At 45.6% G+C, this 17079-nt stretch overlaps 1 protein-coding gene across 3 annotated transcripts in view; it reads right to left on the bottom strand.

The window, feature by feature from the left end:
* pard3ba (par-3 family cell polarity regulator beta a) overlaps positions 1 to 17079 on the bottom strand; it is a 138253-nt gene that overhangs the window by 13284 nt on the left and 107890 nt on the right. For all 3 annotated transcript variants that reach the window (XM_046382253.1, XM_046382252.1, XM_046382250.1), the window contains exons 22-23: positions 15686 to 15797; positions 1114 to 1181 (exon numbers count right to left, since the gene is read on the bottom strand). In XM_046382253.1, the coding sequence (XP_046238209.1) occupies positions 1114 to 1181; positions 15686 to 15797 (180 nt within the window). The remainder of the gene's footprint in view (positions 1 to 1113; positions 1182 to 15685; positions 15798 to 17079) is intronic.

The raw sequence follows: 17079 nt of genomic DNA on the forward strand, positions 1-17079 counted from the left end.
GAGAGGCTGGAACTAGCCATTAAAAAAATAATCAAAACATTTATGGATGAAACTTGTTGTTGACTCTTCATTTCAGCCATTAAATACAGAATACAGTTTTCATTTCTGCCAGGCTGGCTTAAATTTTAGAACAGCGAAAGTTCTGATGAATAGACAAGATGGACTCAGAATTCTTTTTTATTCTGTGTTACTGTACATAAGTATAGTTCAGACTGAGCTGTCAAAGGTCCTCCAAGTCTCCCTCAGTCTGTCTGTCTGTCTCCGTTTGGGTTTGTCTCCTGAGTTACAGTTAGCTAATCTCTCTGTCTCTCTGCTGCTTGGTTGTGTCCCTCCTTCTCTCTTCCACATTCTCATTGTGTCTCGTCCACCCCCTGAGCCAGTGCTGATGTCTGCGCTCCCTGGTGCCTGTCATATCAGGAGGGGCAATAACCCGTGAAATGACTGTTCTCTTCTCCTCGCTCTCCTCCTCTCCATCCCGGTGTCCCCTCTATTTCCTAATTCCCCTCCTCTCACTTTCTTCGCGCCACGACACTCCACGCTCCACTTAGCTGTTGGGCCACGAACATCACAAAGATGGCGTTTGGCTTACACACACTCGCACGCACGGGTCGGGTGCTATTCTAGTGTGGTTGGAGTGATGTATGCTGACTGGGAAACACAGAGGCGTGTGTGTGTGTGTATGTGTATTTGTGCACACATGTGGCTAATTTGACAAGAGAATGTTTAAACAAACAGAAGGAACATGTGCAGTTCCCTGAAACGCACACTAGAGGTTATACATTCTTCCTAAGAGCAAACCATCCTCTGTGTGTGTGTGTGTGTGTGTGTGTGTGTGTGTGTGTGTGTGTGTGTGTGTGTGTGATCTCCCCGCCTGACTGTGCCCTGCTCTCTGGAGAGCTGAACACTCCTATTCCTGGGATGAGTAGACACTCCCAAGGCAAACACTCCAGATTTAATTATAAGCCCCAAAGAGGATTAGTCTGTGCTGCGTGTGTGTGTGCGTGTGTGTGTTTGAGTGGGGGAGACACAAAGAGAGGGAGTGGCAAGATGTTATATCCCTTCATTTCCTGCACTGAGGAATCAAACGCATGCACACAGATAAAGCGGTCTCACCTGGGGTGTGTGGGGTACTGTCGGTCCTCCTCGTAGTGCTGCACAGGTCGAGATTCTCTGGGTGCCATCTGTGAGGGGACACAGGACGAGTAATGTAAGCAGAGTAAAAAGTTTCAAGGTTCAGTCACTCAGCAGTGAACACACCCTTAGTCAGGTAGGGATGTGATGAAAAACAAACTGTTAAACAAGCTGTTTGCAGATATCAGGCCTACTCAAGCAGCAAAACCTTGCGGTGGAAAACGCACACGTCCTCAGGCTATATGTTATAACCTCTGCAATATTTCAGCGGCATGAAAATTTAACTCAGTGGTTATAAATAAAGCACTGAAAGCACGTACATGCTGGCGTGCAGCATTGCGGTGTGGAAACAAAAGAAATCATGAGAAAGCATGGAATGCCCCACATGTGGAAACATATATACATGTAACCACATGTGAGCACTGAGGCCCAGTGATGAACATGTGTGTAAGGTTCACGCAAACACACCAGACACATGAAAAAAACAGCTTTGTGCTGCTCATTCTCTCATCCGCACGCACACACACACACACACACACACACAGCAGGAAGTGATTGATTAAAGCCACGTCCAATGCTCCAGGAGGGATAAATCTGGAAAGGTTCTTTACAAGGCTGTTTTAAACAACTTGCGTACGCACTAGCATTTTTAAGACATTTCACATCCACGCCAGAACATCAAGATTGTTTAAAATCAGCGGAGTCTTTTCTTCATTCTCTTTTTGTTGGTAAACAACTGTGGCTTTAATGCATCGTGTGGGGTCTCGGTAGGGTGAATTTCTATTCTGTCACCTCCTGCTCTGTGATTACCTGAAGACGGGGGACAAATGAAAGGAAATATCCAGATACATGAGTGGAGAAACATAACAACTGTGGATACTTCCATACAGGGAACGAGGGCTCACTGATAATGAGAAACAACCGAACTGAACACCTACAGGAGAATGAGGGAATACGATGTTGGAAGAAAGCTGCTCATCTGTTCATATGTCCTCCAAGGCTGTGGAACTCTCCTGAAACGCCATCAGAAAAAGCACTAATGTAGCGTGGATCGAAGGCTGACACACAGAGAAAATGATGTGGTGTCGAAGTGAGTGGCGTAAGTGTGGACATGGTCTGGGGTTACAACAATAGAAGAGGGTTTAAACAAGCCATCCCTGAAGGCAGAAGGCCGTCACAGAGGAGACAGCATACAGTTTCAATTATCTGTAATCTAGGGTCTGGGCTCTGAGTTTGACATACAAACACAGGCTGTTTATTCAATAGACATTTCAACGGTCAAACACACACCATGCACAGCTGTAGTGTTACCATGCACACAGCGGCACCTCGGTCAAACACACAAAAGCCGCCGTAACTGACACGCACATGTGTGCATAACCATGCAATCACGGGTTTGGCAGACGCACACATGGAAATCTAAAGAGGTAAACAGTGATACGTTTGATCCGGGCTATCAAAGCTATACATGCCCCATACACAGAATTTAATATCACAGACACACACACACCATAAAAAGGCTAAATGACTCCAAGCAGGGTCTGTTGCTGTGTTTTGCATGTACGCGTGAATTCAAACTCATTCTACATGTCAATGCAGCAGGGGAGCATTACCAGATATCATTAGCATGTCTCTGTAATGCAGGCAGTTCTAAATGTCTCTGAATGGGATCCAGGAAGCAAAAGAACATCAGCGCCAAGGCTGCTGCTCTACTCGCTGAGTGGCTTTGTGTCTGTAAGAGTGTATATGTTAATAATGTGGTGGTTGGGGAGGGCGTGCATGTGTGTGTGTGTGTGTGTGTATGTCTTTGTATGCACGTTTAATATGATGTCGAGAACACTCCATCTTTGGATGGCAGAGTGTGTGTGTTAGGTAAGGGGCATTATGCAAAGAGATGCATAATGTGAGGTAAAAGGGCATTAGTCTCAGCAAGAGGCTGGGACTCAGGTGGAAGACCTTCTGTGTGTGTGTGTGTGTGTGTGTGTGTGTGTGGCATAATATGTCTTCTGAGTGAAAAAAGCGAAGGGAAGAGGATGAGGAAGGGATGATGAGGAGGAAAGGAAATGTGAGTTTTGATAAAATTAGTGAAATTCTTTGTCCATTGATTGTATTAACATAACAGCCTGCAGGCACAGGTCTGGAGGATTCGTTATTAACACACACACACGCACACACGCACACATACACACAAAATATGGATGTCTGTCATATGGATGCTTTTCATGCAGAAGCCCATTTTCCCAAATTAGACAGTCTGCTTTAGTGCCAGACAATGTGCCTCGAAATGCTGTGGCACACATACACACACACACACACACAAGTAAACAAACACACAAAACAAGTCTCAGTCTCACCATGGCAACTGGTAAAACAGCAGTGTGAAATTCATCCACGTTAGAGTGAGACTTGCGAGGCGGTGGTCAGCGAGGAAAAAAAGCCTCGTCTCCGCACCTTCGCTTTGTTATTCCCCGGCACGAATCGCAAGGTCGCGCCCTCGCCCTGAACCTGGTGACATCACATACCAGGCTGCGTCCATCTACAGTGTGCATATGTGCAGTGCGTGAGTGAATATCGGTGGAACAGTTAATGTCTTGTGCAGACGGTAGCTGACAGACAGCCAGATTCTCTCTGGACTCCAGACCAGACCAGACCACAACACACACACACTCACACAAACACACACAATAGGGAATTTCCTATTTGTCATGAGTGTCATGTGGTCAAATTATAAAGATGAAAGACTTTGTTAATCTTGGAGTTCACTGCGGTTGAGTGTTTGCACACACATCTAAACCCAAACCGTCCAATCAGCTGATCTTATGACTATTTTTAATACTTTCTCATCATCAGGGGAAGAGAATGAGCTTAAACTTATCAGAACAATCTGTCTTATAAAGTGTATAATTCTGTCGAATCACTGCATCTGCAGCAATTCAGCAGCTCACACAGGGGCTGTCGCGTGTGTTTGAGTGTGAATGAGCGGAAAGTCACTCACTCTCCATTTTTCCAAATTAGAAAGCCTTGCCTTGTCAGTGCCAGATGATACGCATTGCAAAACACACACACACACACGCACGCACACACCAATCAACTCTAACAGCACAGCTGTCGTATTCATCAGAAAGTATTGCCAGAGCTCAGGAAATGAATTTCTTGGAGCACTTTTGACTTTGCAGCAAATTTGCAATGCTCATATATACAATAAGCCTCAAATGAGAGTCCAAGTGTTTTGACACAATGCCTGAGCGGCGCTTTCATCCTGTGACTGAGATGCTCAGATTTCCAAACCGCTTTGCTCCGCCATCTCTTTTCAAACAGCATAATTACCCTCCTGTATTGCCATCCTCCATCCTTCCATCCCTTTCTTCCTCCCTCCATCCATCTTGGATGCTCATTAAGCATGTGTCTCAGTGTGGAGCCTCCGCCTGGCACCCCATGCCCACCTCCTGTTGGCAACCCCCACCCCCACCCCAACCCCCCCACGCCCTCCATCCCACTGGCACAACTGATGCAGATCGTGCCCGTTTTCCTCCACCCCTCCCTCCCTCCCTAAAAATCTCTGTGATGATATTCTGCAGACTCCCCCATGACAGAAGAGGGAACAGATAAGACAGAGAGGGAGAGAATTCAGCTGGCACATGAGGGAAAACTGACAGAGAAGTTGTTAAAGATGTGCGCGGAGGTGGACGCACAACAACACTGAGCAGAAACTTGCGAGTCCAACTACTGCTGCAACTAGTCGCTGACACCTGGGATTTCAATCGAAATGCTGAAAATGCAGAAAAAGCGCACCTGTATGAATGCAGGCGCTCATATATACAAGTCTGCATGTTGAAGTAATGAAGCGTGATGTAAAAAAACCCTCCAGAGTTGCTAGATTTCTAGACCTTTAACTTAATCTTTTTGCAAGTTCTTTTTCTAGAGCATAGAAATACCTATGGACATACGCTATATAGACAAAAGTATTGGGGCACCCAACCATTACACCAACAGGAACTTTAAGGACATCACATTCTAAACACATACATTTGTGCACTGGGGCACAGTCATGCTGGAATAGAAAAGGGCCTTCAACAAACTGTTCCCACAAAGTTGGAAGCATAGCATTGTCCAAAATGTATGGTATGGTATGCTGAAGCATAAACAGCACTTTCAGATTGAACTGGTGGATGTTGCTTCAGTTGAAAGGCAGCATAAAAATGAGATTTTAACAATAAATATCTCTTAAACTCTCTTTGCTGTCTCTGTGTTTTCTCTCTTTTTCATTCCCTTCTGTTTGTTCGATAGCCTCTGGCCTGACTGAGAAACTCAACAGGAAACGTCAGCACCAAAAAAAAAAAACATTTTACATGTGCAATGTTCTTGTGAAACTGTTTGTTGGCATAGTTACCAGCTAATAACCAGCTAAAACTTCCCCCCCAAAAAAAGAAAGGTCGGAGCATCTCTTTTACGCTAGTCAAGTCTGTACCGTTGGCACACAAGATTATGCCGTATTAGGAGGCTCTGTGTGTGTATCTCAAACAGGAGGCTCACTTGCCCCCCCGGTGTACACTAAACACTCCCACACCTGGACCCGGCTCACTCTGAGCTCGTTAGCAGCAGATGGTACCCACACACACCACTCCCACACACACACACACACACACACATATACACAAACTGGGACCAAAGGTTACACACACTCAGACTGGAATGCAGGCTATTTTGGTAATAGGCCAATCTGCTGGTAATTGTCTTCATTGTTAGTGTTTGTTTAGGCCTCAACTCTTGACCTGAGAATGAATTTCAACATTTACATACATTTGGGGTTCAGACTTTTGACTGCGTGTGAGGACGTAACAGGTAGCGTGAAAAGAATGTTAGCTCATTAGATACAGAGGAGTTCACCGGGCTCTTGTTTAGCTCCATCGTTTGGAAGCGCCGCTCTGTGCAGGCTACTTTATCTCAATTCCCAATAAATTTGGTTTAAACGTTCAAACCGTTTACATCAGTTCTAAATAAATTGAGCGTGTTTACATGCAGCAGAGCAAGCACACATTCAAATTGTGCGATTTACTCTCTCTGGGAAATGTACTGATGTCACTGGCTGCAAGCGGGCAAACACACAGAGAAAATATGTTTGACAGTCCAAGTGAGTATTTGATTTGCTTAAGTGGCTATTAACCACACACATTTCACAACTGGGCCCTTCAGGGTGACACAACACGGACTGGGCTGGTCGGTTTCATGTGACGTAGTTTCCATAACACTTGAGTTATCCCGACTACAAACGGAATAGAAGGTTTCATGTTCATTAAATTGTCGATTGGCAAACCAAATCAGTGACTTTATAAACTTCCAGAAAATTGCCTTTGAGTCTAAAGGAACCTGCACATGTGTGCACTTTGTTACCACATGAAGCTGTAATCAGCATCTTAAACCTGTTCCATGTGTGTGTGTGTGTGTGTGTGGCCATGGCAGTGGCCATGGGGTGTTGTTTATTTACAGGGTCTGTGTCCCTGCTCCTCTCCCCCTCTGTGGGTTTGTTTGCCTCCCCACTGCTCACTGAAATAACATCCAAATACCCCTGTGAGCATGTGTCCATGTGCGTATGTGTGTGCAGTTGGTTCCATTCTTCACCCTCCAGGTGACACCCCGAAAGGTATGTCATAGGGTGTGTGAGTAAGGCAGAGACAGTTTGTTCGGTTGATTTTTATTTGATACAACAGTCATACAAAATGTGCGTGTGTGTGTGTATAAGCCACAAACACACAGGCTACAAAAATCACAAACACATCTTCCAACAGCACCCCCTCTGGCTCTGTCAAGTCATGTGTCTGTGTGGTGTGACGGCACCATCTCCACAGCCCAGGTTAAACAGCCTTCTGTTGCCCCCCCCCCTCACAGTCACAGATTTGTGAATGTTGAGGGTTCAACACCACCAAGCAGTCACGGAGGCTTTGATGAGCGAGTCCAGCTCCTCACAGGCCTCCGATGGCCTGCTGCAAATGTCGTGAGGCAGATGTGTACTTTGATGCAACATCTGCCAACTCCAGAACCTCTGGCTGAGGGTGTATTTTTAAAGGGCACGTTCACCTAAATTTCACCTGCAGTGTCCTGTCTGAAGTACAGTAAACAGGGAAGTCGTATTGGGTTTTGTCTCACGTAAGGTACAGAATATCTTTCTTTGTGGACTTTCTTCACCCTGTGGTGTGTGTTGTTGAAACTGTTTTAATATAACAATGGCTTCTGTGTGGGGCAGACTGATCAGTCCTGTATCTCCTTTAAAGGACTCCAAAGACCTCTTGCAGTGGAACCTCACCAAAGAGACACAAACTCATAGTCGAACCCTTGTGAACTTCTCCTTCTTGAATACAAACACGGAGTGGCGGCGAACGCCGAGGTGAGAGCGGGCGCAAGTGAGGAGGAGAATGGGAGATTTCTATCAGCTTGCAGACAGATCACACTCTGCAGTTTGCCCGTAGGCCAGAGACAAGCTGTGGGGATAAAGACAGACACCAAATAAGTCCCTGAAGGCCTTTGTTGGCCCAGATGGGGAGGAGGGAGAGGAAGTAGGAAGGAAAAAAACAGTCCTCACCGCTGCTGTGCAGCATTGGAATGAAGTGACTTAAAACAAAAAAAGGGGAAAGAGGGGGAGGAGAGTGTTGAGCCTCGGGGATGAGACAAGGACAGCGAGGAGGAGTCCGTGGATGGAATCGCTCATTGTGACTTTGCAAGGAGAGAAAGAGGGAGAAAGGTGCAATACGTGTGTGTGAAAACTCTTGATAGCAGTGGGCAGAAACATGATGCCCGAATGAGATGTTCACTCTTGTCTTTGCGTCTCAAGAGCATGAGCAAGAGTTCAGCTTGTGCTGGAGTACGAGTAAAAAAGTGAGAAAGAGAGAAAGTCACTCTGCTTGCACCTCCGACTCTACACCATAGCTGGAATCCACAGGTTACCTTCCCCTCTACGTAGCAAAGCCAGGGTGACATCATCACAAAAAGACTTTTAAGCATCTTAAGTGTGACTGTGGTCTGATCTCGTGCCAATAGTCAAAACAGTCACGTGACAAAAAGCATCTTTTGTCCACACTCTTATCCCTGCGGGCCAAAGCAATTCTTTTCTTCAGATTCATTCCCAGTGCATTTACAGGATAGGAACAGTTTGTCATCTGCCAGCAATTAATCCACTGGTAGTGCAATTGTACTCGTTTCAAAAGCAAATCAATTTGCTTCCAAAATATTCATGAGGCATCATTTTCAGATAATGTGCCCTGTTCTGGAACGTTTTCACGTATTAGTGCAAGAAACATTTAAATCTGCATTGCAAAACACGGATTTATGTCACTTCTTCTAAAACTGATCTTGCAACACTGAATACTGGACTAAACGGCTTGTAAGAAGGAACCATCTCAGCAGCACCACTTCCATTTTATAATTATCACCTCAACCCCCACATTAACAGAGAACAGTCTGCTGCAAGCTCTACCTCCTGTGTTATTTCTCCTCTATCATTTTCCTCCTGTTCGACCGGTTTTCCAGTAGCCCGTCACAGTTACTTGTTCAGAATAATTCTGGGGCGTATGATCCAAACACTAACTTGTGGTGGGGGCACGTGTAATTACACGGGCCAGAATAGCACTGAGGCCCGTCCAGAGAGTCAGGACCAACGGGCAGCCTTTAATCAGGACAGGCCTCGACCGCCACGCGAGACTAGGTGGGCACTGAAGTGTGTGTGACAGAGAATCCAGGGCGTGTGTTTCGTGTTTGGGGAACTGAGCGAAGGTGATGTCCAGGGGGTCATGAGGAAACCAAGATCAGGGGACTGCATTTCAATGTAATTACTGAATTATGGGAATTTGTTCAAAAAGCTGGTGCTGGTGTGTGTGTGTGTGTGTGTGTGTGAGCTGCCAGCATACAGTTGGCTGGGGCCTCTTGCGGCAAAATGAACTCTGAAAACAGCTTCAGTTTGGCCAAAACTGAGGTTTGCAGTCCTTTGATGGTCTCTCAGTGTGTGTGTGTGTGTGTCGTGTGTGTCGTGTGTGTATGCCTGTGCCTGTGTGTACGCGTTGCCTGCCCATGGCTGATTATGGATTGTGTTTGTGGTGTGTTACCTCTTAAAAGTCTGTTATAAAATGTGAGAGCTACTGTTTATACACGTGTATGTCAGCTTGTGCGAGCATGCGCTTCTATGTGTTAGTACATGAGCGCTCACGTATGGATGTGTGTGTGTGTGCGTGCGTGCGTGCGTGTGTGTGTGTGTCTATAAAGCAAAGAAGACTACACTTTTAAACTTGTGAGTATGTATGTGTAAAAATAGAATGCAGGACTTAATCCAACTCGCTTGGTAATCCAAGTTCTTCAAATGTGGATTTTCCCATGGGGATTGTGCTTGTGCGTGTGTGCGTGTGTGTGTGTGTGTGTGTGGACAAGAGGAAGAAAATGAGACAGATAGAAAGAGAGAGATGTTAAGCGGTTGAATTTGCTGGCCTTCTCTTTCTTCATTAAAATATTGCAGGTGACTCAGTAAAATCTCAAACCAACACACACACACACACACACACACACACAGGGCATATGCTAAACTGATTAACACCAACATTAGACTAACATTAGTGCAGCCTCCTTCAGAGAAACACCCCCGGACCAGCTGCTTTCTCTCTCTCTCTTTCTTCCATATGCACAAACTAGCATCTCGGCCTCCCACACTCCAATTCTCCAATTCATCTCCTTTTGTGAATCTACATTTTTTTATTCGGAACAGTTTCTAATTAACTGCACGGAGTGAAGGGAGAGAGGTTCACGAGGGAGTTTGGCAAAAAAGGATTCGAACTAAGCAACCCCATGTGTTACAGAACCCGTCAAGGATTCTGACTGCTCAAGAGGAGCACAGAACATTAAATTTACCAAAACAAAGACGTACGCTGCAGCATTTCAGCTGAAACCTTTTATAACTTCCTTATTCAACCATGAGAAATGTTCTTATTTTGGGCCCTTTGGGTAAAGATTTAACATCATGTTCAAGGACATCCCAGCAGTGCGGATGCTTGCCTCAGTCTCTCTAACCACTGACACGCCATCACATCTTCCTCCTCCTCCTCCTGACCCGCTCCTTCAGTCGTTTATGTCACTGCCTCCATGTGTTTGTGAGTTCCTCCATCCCATCTGTCTCCTCCTTGTGCCAATCCAACTCTCTCTGTTAGAGGTGCAATTGCTCATCCAACCCCCCCCCAATGTCTCTTTAAGTCTCATTTGCGTCGACTCTTCCCCTCTCACTTTCTGTTGTTCTGACTGGCTCCCTCGCTGCCACTCCCCTTCTCTTGTTTCCCATTCCCCCCCTCGCATTCCCTCCCTTGTTTACTTGCTCCCCTTCATCCCTTCTCTCCCATTTCTCTCCCTTGGGCCCCCCCCCCACCTACCTCTCTTGTCTTTATAAGCAGCTCTCTGCTGGGCTACACCAGCTTCCCTCAACAGTAGGCACGCAGCGGGACGAGCCTGCCAGCACATCCATTACACCTGTGCTCTGTGTGAGTGTGTGTGTGTCTTTGGCGAGTGATACAGAGCGAGCCTGAACTATTCCCAGCAGAAGGCATGTGGTGAAAGGTGTGTGTGTGGGGGGGGGGGGGGGGCACTTGTCAGGTGAAAGCAGTGATGGCCAGTCACTGGAGCAGATGAATCTCACTAGTTACCAAAACTAAATATCAATAACTAACCACAAAGGGTCTGCAAACACATTCTGAAGTGTGTTACCACCACTTGTGCTATAAGTTTCTGATTTCCAACACTGAGCTGTTTTGTGTTGTTTTTTCTTCCAAAAGTGAGCTTTTAGATCGGCGAAAGTTGACGAATGAATATGTGTGTGCTCATTAGGAGTGTGGGCGCAAAAACCATTGGGGGCTCTTGCCTGTGGGCATGAAGCACCCCGTGCAGATCGCCAGAGCCTCTACGCGCGTGTATGTGTGTGCGCATACGTGCGTCTACGAGTGTGTGTAGGCCATCTATCACCGTGACAGGCTGGTGCGTGTTTACTTAATGATGTGGGGGTTTATTTATGAAGTGATGGCCGACGTGTGGGAGGGAGAGAAAAAAGTGAAGGTGGAGGGGGGGGATTGAGACAGCCTGAGGATGTGACATTAAAATATCATCAAGGTGATGGATGTCCGCGCGCACAACATTAGAGAGAAGTACAAAAAACAGCTGCAGCAACGGATGACAAGTCGTATCTGGATTTGTGCGAGCGTTTCTCTGTGTGTGTTTCATAATGAGTCGGAGTGTGTAGCCGCGCGCGCGGTTTTCCGTGACTTCTGTGTTCATTAAGGTGTCACATGTGCTGCCACTGTTGTTCCCGAGTCTCAGGGTAATGAGTTGAAGATAAGATGCATGAGTTTGTGTGCGTGTGTCTCACCGAGGCTTCGCTCATTCCAGCTGACCGTGTTATGGATGGTCAGCTGGAATGCATAACGCAACATTTATGTTATAATAAACATGCAATCAGGGCTGGAGTAAAGAAAGACATGCAGTGTGTTTGATGTGAAGCTTCCTGCATGTTCAGCTGTGTCAGACTGGAGATGAATAAGTGATCCTCTACATGTGCGTCAGCTTCAGACATCATTGGATGTCCAGTAATGACCACTAGGGGGAAAATAGGCCAACAGTGAATGAAAGAATGAATGAATTTGAGAGAAAAGGGTAAAGAACATTTAAAAATGAATTACTGTCTGCTCAAAATCTCACAAGAGAAAAATCAAAATAAAATGATTGAACTACAAGTGCGACATTTATGCAAATATCCTTCTAAGAGGCCTGAGAAAGTAATTAATGCCATTTGATGAGGCAGAAAATGTTATTTCAAGCTGAAAATAATTTCAGTGGGAAACTACCACCAATTGTATACATAAAGATCAGTCATGTGGAGTAGCACTCAGCCTGTGAAATCAGTTATATAATAGCTTCTGTCGCTCTTGAGGAGCTCTGTGAAGACTGAGAAAATAACCTTCGACGTAGAGGCCTTTTGCACTCAATCCAAAGCAGCCCATCCAAAACAAAGTGCCTAAATTCATTCACTCAGACCCAGTCCAAAACGCATCAGAAGACTATCAGATCCGATCCAAATACGCCCATAGACAACAAAATGCTGTAAACCCTATTAAAAGCTGACAGAGAGAGACAACAACACTGGAAGCAAGTGGATGCCACCAATTAGCAAGCAGTCGCTGTTGAATGGAGAAGAGATGCGTGTCGTTTGTCCTGCGCTGACAGTTCGCACGCTGTCAAGTGTCAAAAGCCACACTTTCCCTCATCAGAGCTGATTGTGAATCTGCTGGATCCACTCAACACATTGGCACATACTGTACAGCCAGGACTTCAGCAACTCAACAGGACCCTAACCGACCTGATTAGACTCAGTATAGTTTAGACCAGGCCAGATGTGTGGCCCAGGCCAGCTCTCAGATGACGTCTTCTGGGTTATGTAAGCTCCAAGCTGGGGCCAACTCATTTATTCACTCCCAGCTGCAAGCCAGGGCGTGTTAGCTAGAAAGACAATGAAGTTAAAAGCATGTACGACCTGGTGAAAAGATGCTATTGGTTTGCATCATTGGAAATGTAGGATTGGGCATTTATGGAGCATCCCCAATGCCAGGGACTAAAAGACAGGTTATATCTGTGTCTGCTGCAGCGGGTTTTCACTGTTTGGCTTTTAATCTGTCTCACTCACAATGGACGCCTAACTTTGCAGAAGTAAGTGTCCCTTTAAAAGGTCACAGAATAATTGAACTACTGTAGCAGGTTATTGAAATATTGAGTTAAAAGCGACACCAACGTCCATCTCTGCCAAAACAATCGGGCAACTACGTGCAAGAAGTCATTCTTGACTCGTCTTCTAGAACAAAGAGGCCTATAAAAAGATACTGCTCATGTACTTTTGTGGCTTAATTGGCCATCAAGACATTACAGAGAGCCTATCATTAGCATATAGAGAAAATAGACAGGGAGAGAGGGACAGTGTGATTGTCATAATTACAAGTGTGACCTATCCACAGACAGGGAACATGGGGAAAGGGTCAAATTAGAGACAGACAGACAGAGAGGGAGAGGGGTTAGAGGAGAGAAACGAGGGAGGGACATCAAGTTCTTTTTGAAGACTGCACACACTCACTAAAAGCCATGGAAATACACACACACACTTAAAGAGGTGCCGCGCACACTCGCAGGCATCTCCGCCCTGAGATCGCATAGATAGACGTCCGCTGAGAGAATAAACAGAGACGTGATGCCGTGTGACTGCAGTCTTTTTCATGCCCGCTTTTGTTTATGTCAGCTTATGTGAGCACATTACTCAGGATCCTCTTAGTCCCAGAGAGCAAATGAAGACATAAACACGTGCACACATCTTCTCTTTAAATCACACATAAACCACTCAGAGAGGGACAATGGTGCTCCTGGCCTTGTGTGGAGAGCCTTTTTAACCATTCATGGCTGAGCATGAAAGAGCAGCGCGACACACTGGTGGCGGCGGCGGCGGAGGCTGCAGCTAAAAAGGCTGATCACCCAAGGCCAAAGCTAGCGAGCGAGTGAGTGCTGCGCTCAAGTGGCCTGCATTTACTCTCTTCTCATATCGAGCAGAGGGAAAAAAATAGGTAAATGCGTGTGGAAACTCCACTTTGTCAGCACCTGATGGGAAACAACCTTCAGCATCAACACTCCCATGCAGATATTTTTTTCTGAATGCAAGCCTCTTCCAAAACTGGTCTAAATGCATGTTTCATTTCCTGGAAAAAATCTTGCTTCACACAACCTAAAAAGATTAAAACAAATCTATTCAGGTCTCTGCTCAGTCTTTTGGCGGTCATCTCTCCACAGGGCGTGTGTGTGGAATCAGCAGCTTGGGGCGGGCAATATTGCGATTTAGAGTAATTGCTTTTATTCTATGTGCTTAGAGAAATGGAAACGTATAATTTCTGTGTTTCTTTTTCTTGTTGTTGTTGTTTATGAATCATCGTGTCATCCTCTCTACCTCTCTCTACAAACCAATAAACTTGTGCATTCATTTTCATTCACTTGGCAGACGCTTTTGTCTCAGGTGACTCACATATAACTGCATGCAAAGTCCTTCAGAAACTGACATAATGACAAGACTGCTTTATTTTCACCTGCCGGATTAAAATGTTCTTTCATCCTGATGTGTTTCACTACATACCATTATCATCTTTTCTGTCATTTTTCTACCCAGTATTACTTCCTGGATATTCTACTGTTTGATTTTTTTCTATTCTCACTGTGTGTGTGTGTGTGTGTGTGTGTGTGTGTGTGTGTGTGTGTGTGTGTGTGGATGGTGAGTGGGGTGTTTCATTATCAGGCTCCTCAGGGGAGGAACCCACTGCTGCTTTTTCACTGTGGATACCTCTGTCATTTATTTGAGTGAAAAACAACAATCAGATCAGAGGTTGCGCCTCGCGCTTGCTGCGCTTTAATTGCAACAGAGTTTCGGCGCTGAGCTGAGTCACGGCGAACCGACGCAATGAACGCGTGCCGCACCGGGATGTGTACTGAGTGACAAAAGCCCTTTGGGTGCCTCAAAGAAAGAGGCTGTGTGTCTCAGAGCCGCTAATGAAGACCGGTTTCAGGGCTTCATTGCTCAATAAACAGAGACTACAATAAGCGAGGCAGCGAGCGCAGCGGGACACAAGTTGTGTCAGGTGATTGGGTATCGGCAATGCTGTCAGTAAATCCATCCCGTATTTCCCCGATGCCTCCTGTCTTCTCTGTGCTCTGTTGTGACATTTAATGAGAAAGAAAATCTCGCTCTGAGGAAACGTCTTCGCAAACTGCTGCGGCCAGCTTCAGTGATTCTGATTCGGATCAAAGTGTGATTTTCTGCATCCTTGGGCTCGCTATTAAAAAAATCCCATTTTAAAACGCCTGATAAATGGCTATTGATTTCCATGGCGAGTATGCTGACTTCAGGAGTGTACGGACGTAAATGAAATGATTCCTCAGGCTGGATCAATAACCAGGTTCAGGGACATTTAGCGGTGCAGCTTGGTTAGGAGAGGCAACTACTGTGAGAGAAGTGAGACCGTTTTGTTGTTCTTGCCAAAACATAAAAAAGAGAGAGGACAGGGACAACAATATCAGAGATGAAACGGAAAAAAGCAATAGGAAAGAGAAAGAAGAGGGAAGGTTGTGGTCTAGAGCTAAGAGAAAGGGTGGATGGAAATGTCACCGGTCTAATAGATCTCTCCATAAACTAAATGAGAAGGAGAGACGGGCGCCGCCTCGGTGGCACACAGCACCTCAAAATGTTAACAAGAGAGCTGAAAATAGCCTGAGAGAGGCACAGGGGAAAAACAGGCTGAGCTCACAGGAACAGCAGAGCGCTCTGGAGACACACACACACATATTTCCTTCCATTTAACATTTCAGTCTTTTAAACTCAAGTGTGGTCTTGCTGTCATTTCATAGTGTTGTTTTTTTTTTTTGTTATTATTATGAATGTGCAGGACAAAAACAAAACAAGCTCTCACTGTAAAATAACTTCCAAAAAACTGGTTGCCAGGTTTCTCGGCACACTCACCCGCTGTGGGTCATACTCCAGGAATCTGCGTCGCGCGGCGTCGAGCTCCTCGTAGACCGGAGCGGCTCGGGCCTGCTGGTACTCCCTGCGCATACCCTGGAGACGCTGGTCACTGCAGAGAGACAGCGTGGAGGGGGGAAAAATAACAGCTGGATCAATGTTTGAAGAGAAGCAGACAAAGAACTAACAGGACTAAAGGGACCGTGGCGGCTTTTAAGTCAAATTCTGTAACTACTCCATGATTCAGTGATCTAAATGTGTGGGTTGTTTGGTTATTTTAAGGGATAAGACATCTAATTTTCAGCACAACTGTGGATTAAAAAGCAAAGAAAAAGCCAGGGGAAACATGGTGCCTTCAGATCCTTTCAGATACCCACCACCGGTATTCTTTTGCTTCACAGTGACAACCCTTGACAGGGCAGGAAGACTGACAGGCAGACAGATAATATCCTCAAAGCACTGCCTGTGAGAAGACATCAGCGCCTGAACTGAACTTTCTACAGCTGACAGAGAAAACCAAGGTGGAAAAGAAAATGGAACAAAAAAAAAAAACAAAACAAACAAAAAAAAAAACAACCCAAACTGTAAAAACCATTTGATGGATGTGCCTTTTCATTTAAAAGTCACACAGATCAGTGCAGCAGCTCTTCTCAGCTGAACTGCAGACACACTGAAGGAGTCAACACCCAAAAGCTGAACCTGACCACTGCAGAAAGTGACCCAAAAGGTGAAAAGGAAGAATACCTTGAAAACAAAAAAAGAAAAGAAAAGAGGGGGGAAGAAAGTGGCGGCGACTGCCAGTGAAGAGATAAGAACTCGGGACAGAATGGGGACAAAACTTAAAGAGAAACATCATCATGCTCACTGGACCTTAAGGCTAGATAAGCTACACACACCTGAGAGTACAGCGCTGAACACACATAAACAAGGGTATGGGAACACGCACACGCAAAAAAGGCAACAGACGACAATCGCGCGTCTGAGGGAAACATAATCCTTCAGGATGTGCTACCAAAGTACGACACTGTGCTGTCGTTTATCTGTGTTTACTGGCTGCACTGGAAGAAGGTATCTAATATTGACACTGATATGCTGTTCGCTTGCTATTTCGTCTTCGGGAGATACACACCGTAAAAAAACAGAGAGAGAAAATAAAAAAAAAGAAAAAGAAATGAACATAAGGGGAGGGGGAGAAAAAACAGCAAACTTTCCAGCCTTCCGCTGCATTGGTAAAACATGAATGCCCCTTAACAACTACACACAAGGAAGGCTTTTGTCTGACGCATAAACACCAACATGCAGCCCTCATCAAACAGACGCTGTGCCTTACATTCTAATAGTCTGACCTGCAGGCAGATATTGACCAAAATGGAGAGGGGGGGGGGTTCATTAGT

This window comes from Scatophagus argus, chromosome 24 (assembly GCF_020382885.2).
Source record: "Scatophagus argus isolate fScaArg1 chromosome 24, fScaArg1.pri, whole genome shotgun sequence".
NCBI classification, from domain to species: Eukaryota; Metazoa; Chordata; class Actinopteri; family Scatophagidae; genus Scatophagus; species Scatophagus argus.